Source organism: Gobio gobio (assembly GCF_949357685.1).
Source record: "Gobio gobio genome assembly, chromosome: 7".
In the NCBI taxonomy this organism is placed as follows: domain Eukaryota; kingdom Metazoa; phylum Chordata; class Actinopteri; order Cypriniformes; family Gobionidae; genus Gobio; species Gobio gobio.
This window is the reverse complement of record NC_137103.1, coordinates 10,986,453-11,006,117: the sequence shown is the minus strand read 5'-3', so window position 1 is coordinate 11,006,117 and position 19,665 is coordinate 10,986,453. Positions and strand designations below refer to the sequence as shown.

Genomic DNA, 19,665 nt, shown 5'->3' with positions numbered 1-19,665 from the left:
TGTTGTTTGACATTCTCATTCACGTCTTCTGGCACTACACCCGGGTGATGATGGCGAAAACGACTGGTCATATTCGAACATACGGCAGCACTCGCATGCATTGAACAAAGTTTACAAAGAGAGAATTATTTGAAAAATTTGAAATTGCGTGCGTGGCGGGTGGTGGGCCGGCCCGCCGGCCGCACTGGAGTACCGGCCGTTCTGTGATTCTCTAGATCACACAGATGGCCAGTCCGCCCCTGAACACAGCCGAAGAAGCAGCAACGTGCGATATCATGTGTAAGCAGATGCTTATAACGCGATCATCAACATTAAACAGCATATAAATCACAACTGCATAATGTTATTGAATGAAATGTCAACCTAGGGCGAGTTATAGGACTGTGAAGCTTTGGGGTGTTGATGGACTCGATCTACAACATCTGTGTTTTGTTCATCGTTCAGACGTAACGTTAGTCTTTTACAAAAACGTGATTTTCTCAGCTTTATGCTCAAAATGTTGCTTTTTCATGAAACTTGCAACATTCAAGTGTTGATTAAAAAAATAATATATGAAGCTGGAATAAAACAGTGGGTCTGTTCTTTCTTTTGATATATTGCATGTTTAGATATTTTGTGGACCATTAAAACTTGTGAAAATGACCATAAATGCTGGCGGTGACTGGAAATTTCATGTTTACGTTCATTTAAAAGACCTAACTGACTATATTTACGATGATACTCAACAAAACAGTCATTTTGATATAATTTTGTGTGAATATTCGAGGGCGGGCCGCCCCCCCAAAACAATGGTAGGGGAAACACTGCACACTGGTCCAGGACTCCAGCGTATAATATCATACAGGTATAAATAATTTTTAATTGATTATTAAATGTTTTTATTACAGGTTATACATGCTAGTTTCAAGATAAATCTTTTCATTACTTCTGGAGCTGCCAGTTTTGCTACGTTTCAATTAATTATTAAACGGCAAGCACAATATGCAAAAGCAGCACACTCAGTGTCCAAATTCATTCACTCGTTTTCATTCACTCCTTCAAGTAGTAGGGAATAGTGAATGAGGGTATAGGGGCGATAGGGTCGATTTCGAACACAGCAATAGTGGCTGAATATGAAATCGCCCCTATACCGTCAAATAGGGCATTATTTGAGGGGACAGCCATTTGTAGTAGTGTCTGAAACCATAGTGGATGTTATTGAGTGCACTCATTCTATCCCACATTGCACCGCAATAACGAGTGTACAGCCGATGTACACACAACGGCTGTCCGAATTCACTCATATATTAGTGGACTAACATAGGGAATAGTGAATGAGGGTTTAAGGGCGATTTCGGATTCAGCCAGTGACTCTTTGTGGTTATCATCATCTGCATATTTAATGTGATTCTCTACACCTGTGTCAACATTAGGAGAACTGACTTCATACATTCACTAAGCGTGTTTTCACACTTGGGTCATCTTTAAAAGAACCGAACTCAGACTCCTTTAAGTGGACCAAGAGGTGAACCAAGTGAAAAAGGACCCAGTTCTCTTCACGTTCACACTGTCCCTGTACCCGAAAGAGGATTCGGGTAGGATCTAGTCCAGTTCAGTGTTTGATGGCCGACTCTATGGCAGAAGGCAATGATAACATCAGCATATAAAAATAAACAATACAATAAAATAATAAAAAAGATGCAAATTAAATAAACTGCTTTAAATTTCCAGGTAAAGCAGATATGCCTAAAAACAGCACTCATGTAAGAAATGGAATAATCACAGGAAAAAATACTGAAATACTGAAGAATACTTCGCTGATTCTTATATTAGGCTATAGTAATGCAGACAGAACCACCTGTTTATGTGAAACTTGTGTGTTTTTGACACTTTAAAATAAGTGCAATAATACGCTTCAATATGTTTATAAGCAACTGAAAAAGCACAAATGTCAGAGCATGTCAAAACTTCTAAAGGGCCCCAAAACAGCTCAGACTCCTAGGGGTTAACCATATTTCAGAGACGTTCAATAGAAGTGATTATGAAATTACATATACAGTGAGGAAAATAAGTATTTGAACACCTGTCTATCAGCTAGAATTCTGACCCTCAAAGACCTGTTAGTCTGCCTTTAAAATGTCCACCTCCACTCCATTTATTAATCCTAAATTAGATGCACCTGTTTTAGGTCGTTAGCTGCATAAAGACACCTGTCCACCCCATACAATCAGTAAGAATCCAACTACTAACATGGCCAAGACCAAAGAGCTGTCCAAAGACACTAGAGACAAAATTGTACACCTCCACAAGGCTGGAAAGGGCTACGGGAAATTGCCAAGCAGCTTGGTGAAAAAAGGTCCACTGTTGGAGCAATCATTAGAAAATGGAAGAAGCTAAACATGACTGTCAATCTCCCTCGGACTGGGGCTCCATGCAAGATCTCACTTCGTGGGGTCTCAATGATCCTAAGAAAGGTGAGAAATCAGCCCAGAACTACACGGGAGGAGCTGGTCAATGACCTGAAAAGAGCTGGGACCACCGTTTCCAAGGTTACTGTTGGTAATACACTAAGACGTCATGGTTTGAAATCATGCATGGCACGGAAGGTTCCCCTGCTTAAACCAGCACATGTCCAGGCCCGTCTTAAGTTTGCCAATGACCATTTGGATGATCCAGAGGAGTCATGGGAGAAAGTCATGTGGTCAGATGAGACCAAAATAGAACTTTTTGGTCATAATTCCACTAAACGTGTTTGGAGGAAGAAGAATGATGATGAGTACCATCCCAAGAACACCATCCCTACTGTGAAGCATGGGGGTGGTAGCATCATGCTTTGGGGGTGTTTTTCTGCACATGGGACAGGGCGACTGCACTGTATTAAGGAGAGGATGACCGGGGCCATGTATTGAGAGATTTTGGGGAACAACCTCCTTCCCTCAGTTAGAGCACTGAAGATGGGTCGAGGCTAGGTCTTTCAACATGACAGTGACCCGAAGCACACAGCCAGGATAACCAAGGAGTGGCTCTGTAAGAAGCATCTCAAGGCTCTGGCGTGGCCTAGCCAGTCTCCAGACCTAAACCCAATAGAGAATCTTTGGAGGAGCTCAAACTCCGTGTTTCTCAGCGACAGGCCAGAAACCTGACTGATCTAGAGAAGATCTGTGTGGAGTAGTGGGCCAAAATCCCTCCTGCAGTGTGTGCAAACCTGGTGAAAAACTACAGGAAACGTTTGACCTCTGTAATTGCAAACAAAGGCTACTGTACCAAATATTAACATTGATTTTCTCAGGTGTTCAAATACTTATTTGCAGCTGTATCATACAAATAAATAGTTAAAAAATCATACATTGTGAACTGGATTTTTTTTTTTTTAGATTATGTCTCTCACAGTGGACATGCACCTACGATGACAATTTCAGACCCCTCCATGATTTCTAAGTGGGAGATCTTGCAAAATAACAGGGTGTTCAAATACTTATTTTCCTCACTGTAAAGGTGTATTTGAGGTGTACTTAAATGAGTCAAGCAGATAATTGCATTTATTACATCATTGCATTTAAAATCTGATCAATGTAATGTTTCTGAAAACATTACATTCAGTTCGCACTTAAAGTTAGGATGGGCAATTTCTGAAGAGGCTAGCAATAGCGAGCTAGCTTTGAAAGCATTAGATCCCGCCCTCCCTTCAGAGCGTCTCCTAAGCCACTGTAGCGTCTTAGGGTTACATATATATTTAAATTAAAAATTAGCTCAATAGGGAATTGTGGGTATTAATATTTAGGGATTTATGATTAATCATAACGGGTCATAATCTAATCACAAATCTCCAAAATCACCCAAAAGGGGAATACCTAACCTCGGAATTTATTAAACATATAATATATATATGGTTAACAACAATTTATTGCAATTAACTACAGATATATCTATATTAAATAATCACAGAATTCAAATTCCTCTCCGTTCCGTTTAAAGAATGAGCGGAAATTCTTTATCCACTCACCAGGTCTATTCTTCCTACCCAATTTTCGGGAAGTTTATCCCTCTGGCCACAAGGGACAAACTTTCCGAGTTATGGTATTAATTAAAGCATTCAACGATGCTTATAAGAGCTCGTAGCTTAGATCTGACATTAAAGGGACTCGTGTTCCGTGAGCAAAACAATGACAATCAAAACGTGAATATCATGGTTTAATAAAGATTAATACTACGATTACATATGACTAAATAAAGAATACATGTATTTACAGAATAGTGGAAAGTAAAGAGCAGGATGCGGAGAAGGGAAAGGAAGAAGGGTTTGATCGTGTCCGATCCGACACCTTCCCAGACATAACCACTAGAGCCCGCAAGAACCATATCACCTTAAACAGGGGTACAATCTTAAAACGCATCTACATTTCGATAGAATTGATACTTGCATGGTTTCTCGTGTTGTGTAAAGCAAGATGCGTGCGTTGGCGTTTCTCAGAGTGTTTGTGCGCTGAAGCGCTCTCTCTGTTTGGTTCTTCCGGAGCTTCGTTGGTCCGCGGGAGTTTTAAAGGTGTTTGGGAGCGTCTTGGAAGGGAAAGTTCATCTCGTCCAAGCTAGGTTCCTCGGTCTGGTGGAGCGCGCCGCTGGCTGTGTCGTGGAGCGCGTCGATCTTCAAAGGAAACAACAGCTTGGCTGGACCGCGCCGGCTCGCAGGTCAAAGCCCGCGAGCCACGCCGATGAGATGGGAGGAAAAGGAAATTTGTCTCGTCCGGGTCCTTGCAAGTCGACTGAGCCCAGATATGCTAGTGTTACTGTCTTTTGAAGTCCATTAAACTACGCCCACTTTCCCTGCGGCGACCAATCGCTGGTGTGAATTTCAGGCGGGAGAGAGTTTCTTTGTTCGGACTTTATTACTCAATGGAATGTTCTTGCTGGAAGCCAGAACTAGTAAAGTTTCACTCCAAAAGGACTAAAACATACTAGCGGTACATCTCATAATCATATACTTTGTACCATTGACTAAGACAAAGAAAAAGGAACATTTAGACATCAGACATGCATTGGTTTAAAGACATGAAGGCAGTGCATCTTCTATACAGAGCAATTTTGAGCGTTTAAGATAGCTCTTACATCACGCAAACATAAGAAATATGGGGAGCATGCATATACTTAAGAAATCATCATATATGTAATTTCTGGGATAGTTTAATTAAAGGCTCAAAGAGAGGAATTCTGGTGTGTGTGTGTGTGTGTGTGTGTGTGTGTGTGTGTGTCATCCCCCGTCCGTTCTCCGAATGAAGGGTGGGGTAGGGGTCCTGGCTGATTAGAATCTGATTGAAGCTCAAAAAGGGCCATCATAGTGTCTTCTGGTCACACTCTAACTGGTCATTAAAGTCCCTGTAAAGGCAATTCTGAGATTTGTTTCTAAACACATTCTAAATGTTAGAAATGTATTGCTGAAACACATTACAAAGACTGTGAACTATGTAGTACTGAATTCAGAAGTTAGACCGTTAAACAGTTTTTCACCGTTGCTGTGTTCAGGATTTTCTGGGCGGGGCTAAAACGGTGGCTCGATGACGCACTGGAGCCACCGAGCCTGGCTCCTCCCCTAACACGATCATAACTAGAGCAAATTCGCATCAGTTCGATCGCGAGTTACTGTTAGTACTGTTAGTTACTATAGTCAACAACTTACATAACAGCTTACAAAACAAAAACGATGAAGAGGTGGATTAATTTTGTGAACAGCAACCTTGATGGAGAGAGCTGAGGATCATCACCGACACCTACCTCTGCAGTGACTTTACACCGAATCGTTTTACAAACTTTAACCGGAGACAACTGGGATTCACTGATAATCCGCTGCAGAACCGACTATCCCCCGCCCAGGCCTTCATCCTCCCGTCCCGCCGACATCTGGTGCGTCGTGATCATAGACGCTCCTGATCAGTGAGTGTTGTCTTGTGTGCTACTGCCGCTTTCCCGCGAGTGGGCGTGGTTTCGGCGCCGACAGCGGACACGCCCCCAGCGTTTGAGAGCAGAGAATGCTGCTCATTTTTTCAGGTTTTTGATAAGCTATTTTATGTAGTTCCCGAATTTTTTTATGATTCAAATTTGGCTGGGTGGTTAATAACACATTTATCTGTGGTGTGAGGAACTCAGAACACATGTTTAGTTTTGACTTTACAGGGACTTTAAACAGTCGGAGGTGCAGTTTGACTCACTGAGCCATTGGAGCAGGGATTTAATTTATATGGAGAGCTGTTTGGAGGAACGCATCTTCTGATGTTTCTCCAAACGGCTTCTCCACTTTGATCCCATTGAGAGAGACACTCCAGACGCTACACCACGCCTCATTCAAAACACATGAACACACTCAGCAGAGTCTGCAAAGCGTCACGAGAGACGGTGTTAAACTACCTCATGTCTCAAAGCACATAATATTACAATAATAATGAACATAAACAACTTAAAGAGCTCTTGTTCCACCTGACTGCTGCAGATTCACTTCAGCGTTGATGGTGTTGACAGTGAAACGCATAAATTCGAGTCAAGTATCGCTCCGAGTGTAACATCACAGGTTTCCATCTCTTCCAAATTACAGTAGTTATGTTGTGAACGCAGCATCAGTTGTTTTGGTTAAATGCATTTTATTGATCAAGTCTTTATTGGAGTTCACCCTCATGGCATTATATTATAAAATTGCAGATTTAAAAAATGTAACAGTTGATAGTTGGTGCAGGTCCACGTTAATACTGCCTGGCCTTGAACATGGGCTGGTAGGCTATATGTAAATTTGGGGAGGTGTAAATATTAGTGATCCCCACTGTTACGTCACAGTCGGTGTTATGTGTGGATTCACCCGTTTTTCAGTGGTCTTTTTCAATCACAAGATTTACATATGAAGGAGGAAACAATGGTGTGTGAGGCTCATGGTATGTTAGTTCCATGTACAGAACTCTTATTATTCAACTATGCCAAGGTAAATATAGTTTTCCATTCTAGGGCACCTTTAATAGATTGTGATGTAAGCAATGGTGTAAATGATTGCATTAGCATGAAAACAACATTGTTGAATATTCTAGATCAGTGTAGAAAGACTGTGAGCAAATGGGCAGTCTATGATTACCCTTCTGACTTCAGTATACTTAAGAGTACTTATTACTGAAATATATTTTAAAAGAATATACTTAAAAGGATAGTTGTCATTAATTACTTAACCCTCACGTCGTTCCAAACCAGTAAGACTTTCATTTATCTTTGGAACAGAAATTAAGATTTTTTAATGAAATCTGAGCGATTTCTGTCCCTCCATTGACAGCTACGCAACTGCCACTTTAACGCTTCAAAAAGTTCAGAAAGAGATTGTAAAACTAATCCATACGAATTGAGCGGTTTAGTCCAAGTTTTCTGAAGAGACTCGATCGCTTTATATGATGAACAGATTGAATTTAGGCTTTTATTCACATCAGTGAACATAAACAGAAGCTCAAACAAACCTGCTTTACGTGCGAGAATAAAACTTGAGAATGACACTCATTGGTTCTTGCTAAAGCTCAAACGTGCTGTGAAACACAAGAATGAACCTCTTTGGTTCTTGAGAAAGCTCAAACGTGCTGCAAACATGCTTGAGCTTCCATTTACTTATGAATGTTTATATATTAATAAAAGCTTAAATTCAATCTGTTCCTCATATAAAGTGCTCAATTCATATGGATTATTTCTAAGATCTTTTTATGAACTTTTTGAAGCGTCAAATACCCCTATTCCACCAAGGCAGTGCTAGAGCTAGATCGGAGCCAGAGCCTAGTTTCAAATCGGTTCTTTGTGTTTCCACACCCACAGCCCCAGCTCCGAGCCAGGAAAAGTGGTTCTTAAGTAGCACCAAAACATTGCTGGGCTAGAACAGGGCTAGAAGTAAGAACCGATTACGTCAGGCGCTGGGGGCGGGGTCAACAAGACCAACACAAACTTGAGATCCGCCATTGTTGAAATAGCAGCTAATGGAGCTAACAGCTGCTGCTCGTTTGTAATCTCCGTCTATACAAATTACAGCGAACTGCATGACTGCGTTGGATTCGCTGTGTTTTCGTTGTGTTTTGATGCCGATGTAGGATCGTAAAGCCATGTGAATCAATAGTAACGCAACGTTTGCATTGTTGATGGAAGGCTTGTTCGCAGCGGTGCCGTGCAGAGACAGATCGCTGTATGATAACGAGTCCAGCGAGAGCACACGACTCCTTATGCTTTTGATTCACTCATGCGTTTTTTTTAAAATATCATACGTGGATCGGTCTGCGCAGCGCCGATGCATCTCGAATAAGCCTGGTGTGTCTGTGTCTCCCGCTGCCCAGGGTTGCCAGGTTTTCACAACAAAACCCACCCAATTGCTACTCAAAACACACCCAATCGCGTTTCAGGGGGGCTTCCCCGGTAAAAAGCACATTTGGGGGTAAAATATGTGTTTTTTTGGCATGGTTGCCTACTAAAATTCGCATTGCCGGGGCTAAATATCACATAATTGGGGTCGACATGAAAAACAGCCCGCGGCAACAGTGATGAAGTAGCCCAATTCCACGGGAAAACCGCAGACTTGGCAACACTGCCGCTGCCTCGCTAGTGTTGCTGAGAAAGATGAGACGTATACAGTGACGTAAGATCTGGCTCTGTTGTGGCTCTCAGCATGTGGAAAAGCAAACGGTTCTTAGAAGCTCCTCAGTCGAACCAACTATGAACTGGGACTAGCTCTGGCTCTGAACTAGCTCTAGCACTGCCTTGGTGGAAAAGGGGTAAAAGTGGTAGTTGCATAGCTGTCAATGGAGGGACAGAAATTGCTCAGATTTCATAAAAAATATCTTCATTGATGTTCTGAAGATGAACAAAAGTCGTACAGGTTTGGAACGACATGAGGGTGAGTTAAAGGGTAACTAAACCCCTGCTCAGAGCTTAACTCCACCCACTGGCAATTTTCAAAAAATGCTGGAAAAGTGGGCAGAGCCCGGCGGACACAGAGGGGACGAACCGAGGGCGGGGCTGAGCGGAGGGCGTGCACCTGAGACCCGCAGTGACGGATTGATTGACAGCTGTCAGACTCGCGAGTCGCAAAGATGGAGAATGACTGGAGTGACGCCAGCTTTGCAACAGAGCGGTCATTTCTCCTACCTTCACCTGAAGTGGAGGAGGGTGGATTGTCTGTAGACATAAACCCGGAGCCTTATCAATGCGAGCCGCTGCTCAAACTGCGTTAACTCCCGATGCCGACGATGCTAGTGAAGCAGCCGCGCAAGAGAACTGACCTAATCTATCTGCGTCCGCGGCAACCGCTTGCGTGTCAGGGTTTGAAAGCGCGTCTCATGTATGAAAATTATCTGTACACATGACGGGCGGCAATAAAATCGCAAGAAAAGCCTGACGTGTACTGACAACTTCATTATTTAACCGTATTTTCTTCAATACAATGTTAAAGCATGTGTCAAGTGAGTTTCATTCATAATGTTTCCACTTCATGTAATATGACAGTTCATACTGGAGTAAAGCCGTTCTCATCATGTGATTGGGGGAAACATTTCTGAGGGCGTGGTGAGCTCGTGCTAGGGGCGCGGATTGTGAGCCGTTGGAGGTACCATCCTACGTCACGATGTACCACAACGTCCAATAGGAAAATTCAACTGCAGTAGCCACCGTTCAACCTTAAGAGGGCAGCACTTTGGCGGTTTTACACCATATTTTATAGAATTAAAACACTTTATACTCAAATGTCAAAACATTTACTCGAATCAATGAACAGCATTAATAAAGCCCCAGTATTACAGATCATTAACTAAAAAAAGTTGGTTTAGGGTTTAGTTACCCTTTAATGATGACATAATGAACATTTTTGGGTGAACTAACTTGCAAAGTGCAAACTGTAATATTCGGTCAGTCACTTTGAGGTGGTGTTGATGACTGACACTAGGGGTCGCAATTGGGAGCCCCAAACACCTCTGATATTTTGAGAAAATGCCATTGAAGAAAAGTACGCTTTCTTATCGCCCCCATCGGGCCCTGCACAAGCTCCCGTTCAAGATGTTTGCTGGGCCTACAGAGAGCTCGTTTCGGGTCCTTTGAGTCAGTAGACCTATAGTGCCCTCTCGTTAAATACAGCCCTCCAGACAACGCTGACTTCCATCACGAGGGTTGGGGACCTGCAGGTTTTCTCTGCCAACATAACATGCCTTGATTTCGGTTCCCCAGCCGGGCTACACAAACTGCGCCTCTCTAACAGACGCCTGTAAAGAGACACTCAATGCCTTTGTGAGATTTTATAGTCTCCAGGTTGAGCCAGTTTCGTCCTGTGGCTTTTGGGTACAACCAGTTACAGACAATGGACCGGGTGTTCCACTTGCACAAAGTGCCTTCCCCTCCCTGAGGTGATAACATGCAGTTTTTTTTGTTTCGTCCATGTGATATCCCTGGATTAGCAAACCCTTGATGCAAGTTTTCCACCAGCACCCTTGGCAGTTGATTCGGTTAAAGGATTCGACATCAGGCCCAGTACTCGTGATGCATGCCTTTTTCAGGTCAGCCTGCATACTTGGGCTAGGTGCTCCATATCTAGTGATTCCCTGATAGTAGTCCCATATGATGTATTGTCCATGATACGGATTCCCTAACGGAAAACCTGTGTTTTCCCCCAGGCAGAGCTAATTCTCTGCCCCCAGTTGCTGCTTTTGTAGTAGTTCCTTCCTTTTCAGCTAGGACCTTCACCTAGTGTCAGTCATCAATAACACGTTGAAGTGACTGACAGATAGAGAACGTCTCGGTTACTATTGTAACTTCCGTTCCCTGATGGAGTGATCAAGACATGATGTCCCTCCTGTCACAAAGCACAAAGCCTGGACACTGTGCCGGCTCCTCAGTACAAATCTGAATGAGTGACCCCCCCATCTCCCTTTTATACCTGGGGGTATGTCTGGGGGGTGGCATGCAAATTCCACTCGCCAATTCTCATTGGCCTTTTCTCAAAGTATCAGAGGTGTTGGGGCTCCCTAGTTTCAGTCATCAACACCACATCTCATTCCCTCCATCAGGGAACAGAGGTTATAATAGTAACCGAGATGTTTTCAGACACTTGGTTGCATGTTAATTGCTATTAATTTAAAATGTATTGTAGTTTAAATTTGGCTGATCTTTTTTGACTGACTTAAGTAGGACTTAACTTAAATTTCTCATTTCGTAATTATGTTGAAACATTGTCTTTGAAATATGGTTAAAGGGTACTGCCAAGCATGAATGGTAACCTAAATATACTTTAAGTAAAATATATCAACTTTATTAATATCAACTTAACTATACTTGTTTGTGTGCTAGTAATCTTATTTAAAGCACAACAAATGATTATTAAAACTTAATGATTTGAAGTTTGCTTTAAAATAAAATGAATAATTTGACATTATTATAAAGTGCACTTTTTAAAGGGGTGGTAAAACACATTCTTTTGAAGGCTTGATTGTGTTTGTGGGATGCACTGTAACATGTGTTCATGCTTCGTTTAAAAAAAAAAAAGCATTATTTTTCATATATTTGACCTTTATTCTACACTGCTCTGTCCCTCCTTGTAAAAACAGTCTGATGGTTTCCGGGTTGTATGAAGCCAGTTCCTCAAAAATACGCGATGGGCTCAGATTGGTTAGCTGGCCCAGTGTGTTGTGATCTGTCGCAAGAACTATTAACCCAAAACGAACACTAAACACTGGCTATACTAGTAAGTTAGCCAAATCACACACAGAACGATGTTTAGCATGCCTGTAGATACATAATACATAAAAGCTCTAATCAAAGAATCATTTACACTAATGCCAGTTCGCTGTTGAGATTTTAACGTTAGGTGTTTGTAACGTTAGGTGTTTGTCGGATTATGTTAAAATAACTGGATTATTGCAAAATAACTGGAAAAAAATATAAAACCCGCATTCAGTATTCGGCTTCGGCCTTCGGCCAAGTGTTTCATTATTATTCGGCTTTGGCCAAAAAATGTCATATCAGTGCATCCCTACTAAAGAGAAAGTTAAACCCCACCTACTTTGATTTGATTGGCCATCTCAATCATTTTGACATTGACGAGCGCCATTAGACCTGAGCAGGGGCGTTTCTAGGATTTTCATTTAGGGGGGCTCAGCCCCCAGTGAGGATATGAAAAAAAAAATTGGTAAGACTTTAGTTTAGGGTCCAATTCTCACTATTAACTAGTAGCTTATTACAACCCCAAATCAGAAAAAGTTGGGACAGTATGGAAAACGCAAATAAAAAAAAAAGAAGTGATTTCTAAATTTACTTTGACTTGTATTTTATTGCAGACAATATGAACACAAAATATTTCATGTTTTGTCTGGTCAACTTCATGTCATTTGTAAATATGCATCCTTTCCTGTCCTTCAGACCTGCAACAAATTTCAAAAAAAGTTGGGACAGGAGCAATTTAGATTAGATTAGATTAGATTCAACTTTATTGTCATTACACAAGTACAAGTACAAGGCAACGAAATGCAGTTTAGGTCTAACCAGAAGTGCAATAGCAGCAAGTGCAGGATATACAACGTTTGCATAAGTGCAGGACATGGATATGTACTGAGTATATATAAATATATCTATAAATAGAGAGATGGTTATTACTATAAACAGAATTTACAGGTGAATATGTACAGTGAATAATATACAGATGGTTATTACTATAAACAGAATTTACAGGTGGATATGTAATATAACATACAGATGGCTATTACTATTAACAGAATTTTACAGAGAGAGGTATACAATGATATGTTAGGCTAAAATGAGGAATATGGCAGTGGATTAAGGTAGTGCAATAAATTATGGACAGAAGCTATCCGAAAAAAAGTGTAAAAGTGCAGTGGAAAGTGATTGCATATTACGGTTAGAAGTACGGTGCAAAATGCAAATGTAAACACTAGGTACTGTAAATAACAGTCGGCAGTGCAAATGAGCATAATACAGTTAAGGTATGGTAGTGCAAAATGAATAAGTAAACAGTTGTGACTGTAATAAACAGTCGGTAGTGCAAATAACAAAGTGAAGGCAGATGTGAGGTAGGAGAGTTATCAGTTTATGAGGGAAGTGGATCAACGGGGGTTTGAGTTCAATAAAGAGACAGCTCTGGGGAAAAAACTGTTCTTTAGTCTGCTGGTCCTGGTCCGGTGGATCCTGAAACGCCTGCCGGAGGGCAGGAGAGAAAACAGTCTGTGGGCTGGGTGAGAGGAGTCCTTGAGGATGCTGCGAGCTCGATGCAGACAGCGTTTCCTCTGGATGTGTTCGATGGCAGGCAGTGGAGTCCCTGTGATGCGCTGGGCAGTTTTCACCACCCGCTGCAGTGCCTTGCGCTCCGCAACAGAGCAGCTCCCATACCATACTGCCACACAGTTGGTCAGGATGCTTTCTATTGCGCAGCGATAGAAGTTCACCAGGATAGCCGAGGAGAGCTGATTCTTCCTCAGTGTCCTCAGGAAGAAGAGGCGCTGGTGAGCCTTCTTGACCAGGCTGGAGGTGTTGGTCGTCCACGACATGTCCGCCGAGATGTGGATCCCCAGGAACTTGAAACTGGAGACACGTTCAACAGCCATTCCATTTAGGGCTAATAATTTAGGGCTAATAATGAGGTAAAATGGTGAAATAATGATGTGATTTGAAACAGGTGATGTCAACAGGTGATTGTAATTATGATTTGGTACAAAAGCAGCATCCAAGAAAGGTCTAATCCTTTAGGAGCAAAGATGGGCCGAGGATCGCCAGTTTGCCAACAAATACGTGAGAAAATTATTGAAATGTTTAAAGGTCCCATGGCATGGCATTTTCTATTATTTTATAGTGTTTCCTGAGGTGTACTTATATTGTTAGTATGATTTTTACATCATAAAATGTCATAATTTAGAAATAAAAGGCATTTTGTCTATACTGCTGTTTGCCCTGTGGCTGACTGCCCTGTTTCAAGAGGCGTGTCTGCTGTGAGACTTCAGTAAAAACGCCCACTGTTGTGATTGGCTGACATCTTTGCATTTGAAATGAGCGGAGGGGGCGTGGTTTAACGAGGTCTACGACACACGAGCTGCTGCCAGAGAGACGGATGGACCTGAGTTCACTTCACATCAGTTCTCTCAGCATGTCTCAGTTCAGGGTGAACTGTTGTAGTTACTAGAATATACTTCAGGTTATTCGTTTATTTCTAGTCGGAGGGGCTGTCACTCATGTCAGAAAGTTAGTAACTTTAGTAAATTATGGATCAGCGCTGACTCGAGACGCGAACCGTTTAGAACGATTCAGTCCGATTTGGTGAACTGGTTCGGTTCACTAAAAAGAACCGATTCAAAAGAATGATTCGTTCGCGAACCGGACATCACGGAGACGGAGCGATTGCTAACAAAGTTATTTATAGTAACTACTGAGTTGTGAGAGCGCTGTCTGTCAGCGCGAGTTTATTGTGTTTGTATCTGAGAGTTCTGAATAAACACGAGTCCCAGTCACGCCGAGTCCGTCTTCATCATTATTCTACCAACTTTGTAACACATGCAATGTACCATTACAGTGTAACGTACTGCTCTGAGTCAGACGGTTGAGGATCCAAACGCAGCTTTATTTGTAAGGGGTAATCCACAATCGTAGTCAAAAACAGGCAACAGGTCATACACAGGCAAGCAGTCCAAACAGGCAAACAAGGCAGGAGAGACAGGCAAACGGGTAATCCACGGAACAGGCAAGAAATCCAAAACCAGAGACATGAAACCAGGGAAACGCTCAGAAATGCAGTTTACAACAAACAAGACTTCGCAGTTCATGAAAGAGTGAACATGGTTTAAATAGGCTGGGGTAATGGGGTAATGAGGTAATGTGACACAGGTGCAAACAATGAGTGATGATGAGTCCGGGCAAAGGATTATGGGTGATGTAGTCCTTGATGGAGTGACAGTCTGGAGTGGAGTGCCCTCAGGTGGTTCTCATGGGCACTCACACAGGACGAATTGTGACATAGCCCCCCTCCTAAGGAGTGGCTTCCAGACACTCCTATAATAATAATCCCGGAGGGAGGTGGAGCGGAGGCGGACACAGGGGTGGGATGGAGGGCCAGGCCCATGGAGCGGAAGAGGGCCTGGAGACCGAGCAGAAGACCAGGAAGGAGCAGGCTGAACAGATGACCAGGGTGGTGCAGGCGGGACAGATGACCAGGCTGGCGTAGGCAGAGCAGGCAGCCAGGGTGGAGCAGACGACCACCACAGCAGCACAGACGGTCTTGAAGCCCCCCACGGTGGAGCAGACGACCACCACATCAGCGCAGACGAGGTTGAAGACCCCCACGGCGGAGCAGACGACCACCACATCAGCGCAGACGAGGTTGAAGACCCCCACGGCGGAGCAGACGACCACCACAGCAGTGCAGACGAGGTTGAAGACCCCCACGGCGGAGCAGACGACCACCACAGCAGCGCAGACGAGGTTGAAGACCCCCACGGCGGAGCAGACGACCACCACAGCAGCGCAGACGAGGTTGAAGACCCCCACGGCGGAGCAGACGACCACCACAGCAGCGCAGACGAGGTTGAAGACCCCCACGGCGGAGCAGACGACCACCACATCAGCGCAGACGAGGTTGAAGACCCCCACGGCGGAGCAGACGACCACCACATCAGCGCAGACGAGGTTGAAGACCCCCACGGCGGAGCAGACGACCACCACAGCAGCGCAGACGAGGTTGAAGACCCCCACGGCAGAGCAGACGACCACCACAGCAGCGCAGACGAGGTTGAAGACCCCCACGGCGGAGCAGACGACCACCACAGCAGCGCAGACGAGGTTGAAGACCCCCACGGCGGAGCAGACGACCACCACAGCAGCGCAGACGAGGTTGAAGACCCCCACGGCGGAGCAGACGACCACCACAGCAGCGCAGACGAGGTTGAAGACCCCCACGGCGGAGCAGACGACCACCACAGCAGCGCAGACGAGGTTGAAGACCCCCACGGCGGAGCAGACGACCACCACAGCAGCGCAGACGAGGTTGAAGACCCCCACGGCGGAGCAGACGACCACCACAGCAGCGCAGACGAGGTTGAAGACCCCCACGGCGGAGCAGACGACCACCACAGCAGCGCAGACGAGGTTGAAGACCCCCACGGCGGAGCAGACGACCACCACAGCAGCGCAGACGAGGTTGAAGACCCCCACGGCGGAGCAGACGACCACCACAGCAGCGCAGACGAGGTTGAAGACCCCCACGGCGGAGCAGACGACCACCACAGCAGCGCAGACGAGGTTGAAGACCCCCACGGCGGAGCAGACGACCACCACAGCAGCGCAGACGAGGTTGGAGCCATCGCTGGTCAGTGGCTGGAGCAGCCGTCTCTGGACGCTGGTCAGTGGCTGGAGCAGCTGTCTCTGGACGCTGGATGGAGACAGGTAACGTCACTGGGCCCTGGACAGTGATTGGAGATGTTGCTGGATGAGACTCTGGACTGGTGGGTACTGCGGGAGTGCAGTGTTCCTCATCTGAAACTCCCACAGTGAATGCAGACCCGCTCACCTGAAGGTCATAATCAAGGAACCCACTCAGGGACCCTCGAGGACCATCACGGACAAGTTGTGTTTGTAACGGTTTATTGAGTCCATGGCAAAAAAAGTCAATCAACATAAAGTCCGGGAGGTTGGTGGTGTTTGCAATGTTTAGAAAGTCACTGATGTGGTCCTCGAGTGAGTGAGTTCCTTGGCATAGACGGACGAGACATACTGCTGCTGGATCCATTGTTGGCGAAGTCTTCTGTAACGTACTGCTCTGAGTTAGAAGGTAATATGCTGCCTTCAAGAAGACATCTTTTCCAGGGACGTCCATGCATATTTCAACAAGACAATCCAAAACCACATTCTGCACACATTACAAAGTCCTGGCTGCGGAGGAAGAGGGTTCGGGTACTTGACTGGCCTGCCTGCAGTCCCGACCTGTCTCCAATAGAGAATGTGTGACAACGAAGACCCCGTACTGTTGCCCACCGTAAGACTTGTTTGCAGGAAGAATGGGACAAAATTACACCTGAAACACTTCATCACTTGGTGTCTTCAGTCCCTAAACGTCTTTTAAGTGTTGTGAAAAGGAATGGCAACATTACAAAAGGGTAAATGCTTTACTGTCCCAACTTTTTTTGAAATGTGTTGCAGGTCTGAATGACAGGAAAGGATGCATATTTACAAATGACATGAAGTTGACCAGACAAAACATGAAATATTATGTGTTCATATTGTCTGCAATGAAATACAAGTCAAAGTAAATTTAGAAATCACTTCTTCTTTTTTTTATTTGCGTTTTCCATACTGTCCCAACTTTTTCTGATTTGGGGTTGTAGTATGCATATTAGGATATTGGCTGTTTATTATTACTTCTATACCTGATATACCTATAAAGCAAATTGTAATGCTCATTCTGCATGACCATAGTGTACATCCTTTAATCATACAATGTAGGCAGGTTTATAATCAATGAGATCCCAAATGTGAGGTTGGGGGGGTTTGGGGGGCATGGCCCCTCAAGAAAAATTTGATTTCTGTAATCTACATATGTGCATTTTGAAATGTTCTGAACGCCAAAAAATTTGATAACAATAGCTTGAAAACCAGGTCAGTGGGCAGGTATGACTGATAACGTTTTTTCTATTTTTGTCAGTGAAGAAAATAAACATATATTTACCTGATATTTATATGTTTTATGAATAATTTTTGTAGACATGTTCATTTACTGAAGGCTAACAGGAAACTAACCAAATGTATTAAATTAATTCACAATATGCCTGCATTCATTACTAATCTTATGCCCAATACAGGCTGAAAAAAGTTGAGCTTTTTTATTTACTGAGAGCTACACATGGAATTATTAAATTTACAATATGCACACATTTATTACTAATATTACTTTGTTAATATTTCTTGTTTGTTAATTAAATTATAAATGACATAACATTTCAAATCAAAATGGCAAAATTAGACAAAAGTTTATTAATTTGCCTGAATATTTTTGTAATTTGTTTAACATTTCTGACTTAAAGAAGCAGCTGTCAAATATGAAATATTTAGTTTAGCTACTTACATATATCTCACTTGACGTGAGCTAAAATTCGCGCTCAGCCTCAGAAGCTTCTGTGTGAGCATAGAGCCCGCCTACTCTGATTTCTCACGGCTCTATTCGCCGCCACAGCGGATTGAAGAACACACTGATTAACACGGGACGGGACGAAGCCGAAGCATCCCGAAGCGCAGTTTCATATGTTTGAAAAGTTAATCACACATTTTTTTAGAGGGGCTGGACAGAAGCTGGACTAAAAAAGGCCTTGTGACGCCCATGGACCTGAGGCAGACCAGACTAAAAACTTTTATAAACCTAAACTATAACTTTTAAACCTTTTTGTCATCCTAACATACAGAGCGCCGCGTAATGCAGGAGTGCAGGAGAGCAGTGCAAGATTTTCAAATATTGGGGGGACAATTTGACCATTTCTGATTATTGGGGGGATTTGTCCCCTTCAATGTCTATGTTGGTTACGGCCCTGGTGTGTGGATCATCATGTGTCGTGTGGTCTGATTGCAGATATGAGGAATGTCAGGACTGTGTGTATAAGACCAGCGATGCATTGTCAGTATACTTGATCAAATGCCAAACTTTGTGATTTCTGCCATTAACTGAAGCTTGCTGTTATGAATCTTGCTGATTTAAATATATCACCGTGATAATAAACTTATGCAGCTAGACAGGCATGCAAACTGTCACAAGAACACATGAACTCTGCGCCAAATATTACGTTCACACCAGGCTGTGACACTCAAGCAAAACTTGTTAGTGTAAGTGAGCGGAGACTGTCTGACAGCTCACAGCGTTTGTGTGTGTGTGCGTGTGTGTGAGTTCATTAAAGTAGAAGTGAGCAGTTCTCTCAGTGGCAGATCAAATCACAACAGCCTCGTCCCTCATCCTCCTCTCATCCTCTCCTCTTTTCTTCGTTCTCCAGGAGAGAAGCGTGCTTCTAAGTGCCATTATGCTATGGCATCTCTGGGCGGCTCCTTTGTGCAAATCAAATCCGATGACATCCTCTTCTACGAGAACTGCGGCGGCGGGAGTTTCGGGAGCGTGTATCGCGCTCGCTGGCTCTCGCAGGACAAAGAGGTGGCGGTGAAAAAGCTTCTGAAGATTGAAAAAGAGGTGGGAGTGAGAGTCGCCCGAGCTTTTCATACACATGCTTTAATTGTCAGTGTGATAATCATTTTAATTGCCTCTCTGTGTGTCGACTCCAGTCCGACCAGCGCGGTTACGCCTCCCCCTGCTCTACGGAGAGAGATGTGCGCTCTCACAGCGTCTTTTGTGAACTGAAATTCATAGACTATGTCTTTAAGAGAAAATTGTCACGTAATTAAGTCATATTAGTTTCAGCTGAGTGCAGTGTTTGTCTTTGGGGTGAAGTGTATTTACTTTTAAGTGCTAGATTCATTGTTGTCTTTGTTCTTCACATATAGTGATTTTCAAGCATAATGGCTATGGGATGGTACCAATTGGTCGGGGAAAAAAATTATGTTAAAAATGATAATTTGATGGAGGAACTAACTGCTTAAAAAGTTATTAAAATCACACAAAAGTATGAGACTTTTTTTAAATGAGCATTTTACTTAAATTGTTATGCTGATAATATCATTTGA

The 19,665-nt window shown here is 43.5% G+C and overlaps 1 protein-coding gene across 1 annotated transcript in view; it reads left to right on the top strand.

The window, feature by feature from the left end:
• Positions 1 to 19,665, top strand: part of map3k20a (mitogen-activated protein kinase kinase kinase 20a) — a 106,497-nt gene that overhangs the window by 9,744 nt on the left and 77,088 nt on the right. Inside the window, exon 2 of the mRNA XM_079822456.1 lies at positions 18,984 to 19,174. Coding sequence (XP_079678582.1) covers positions 19,016 to 19,174 — 159 coding nt within the window. The 5' untranslated portion in view covers positions 18,984 to 19,015. The remainder of the gene's footprint in view (positions 1 to 18,983; positions 19,175 to 19,665) is intronic.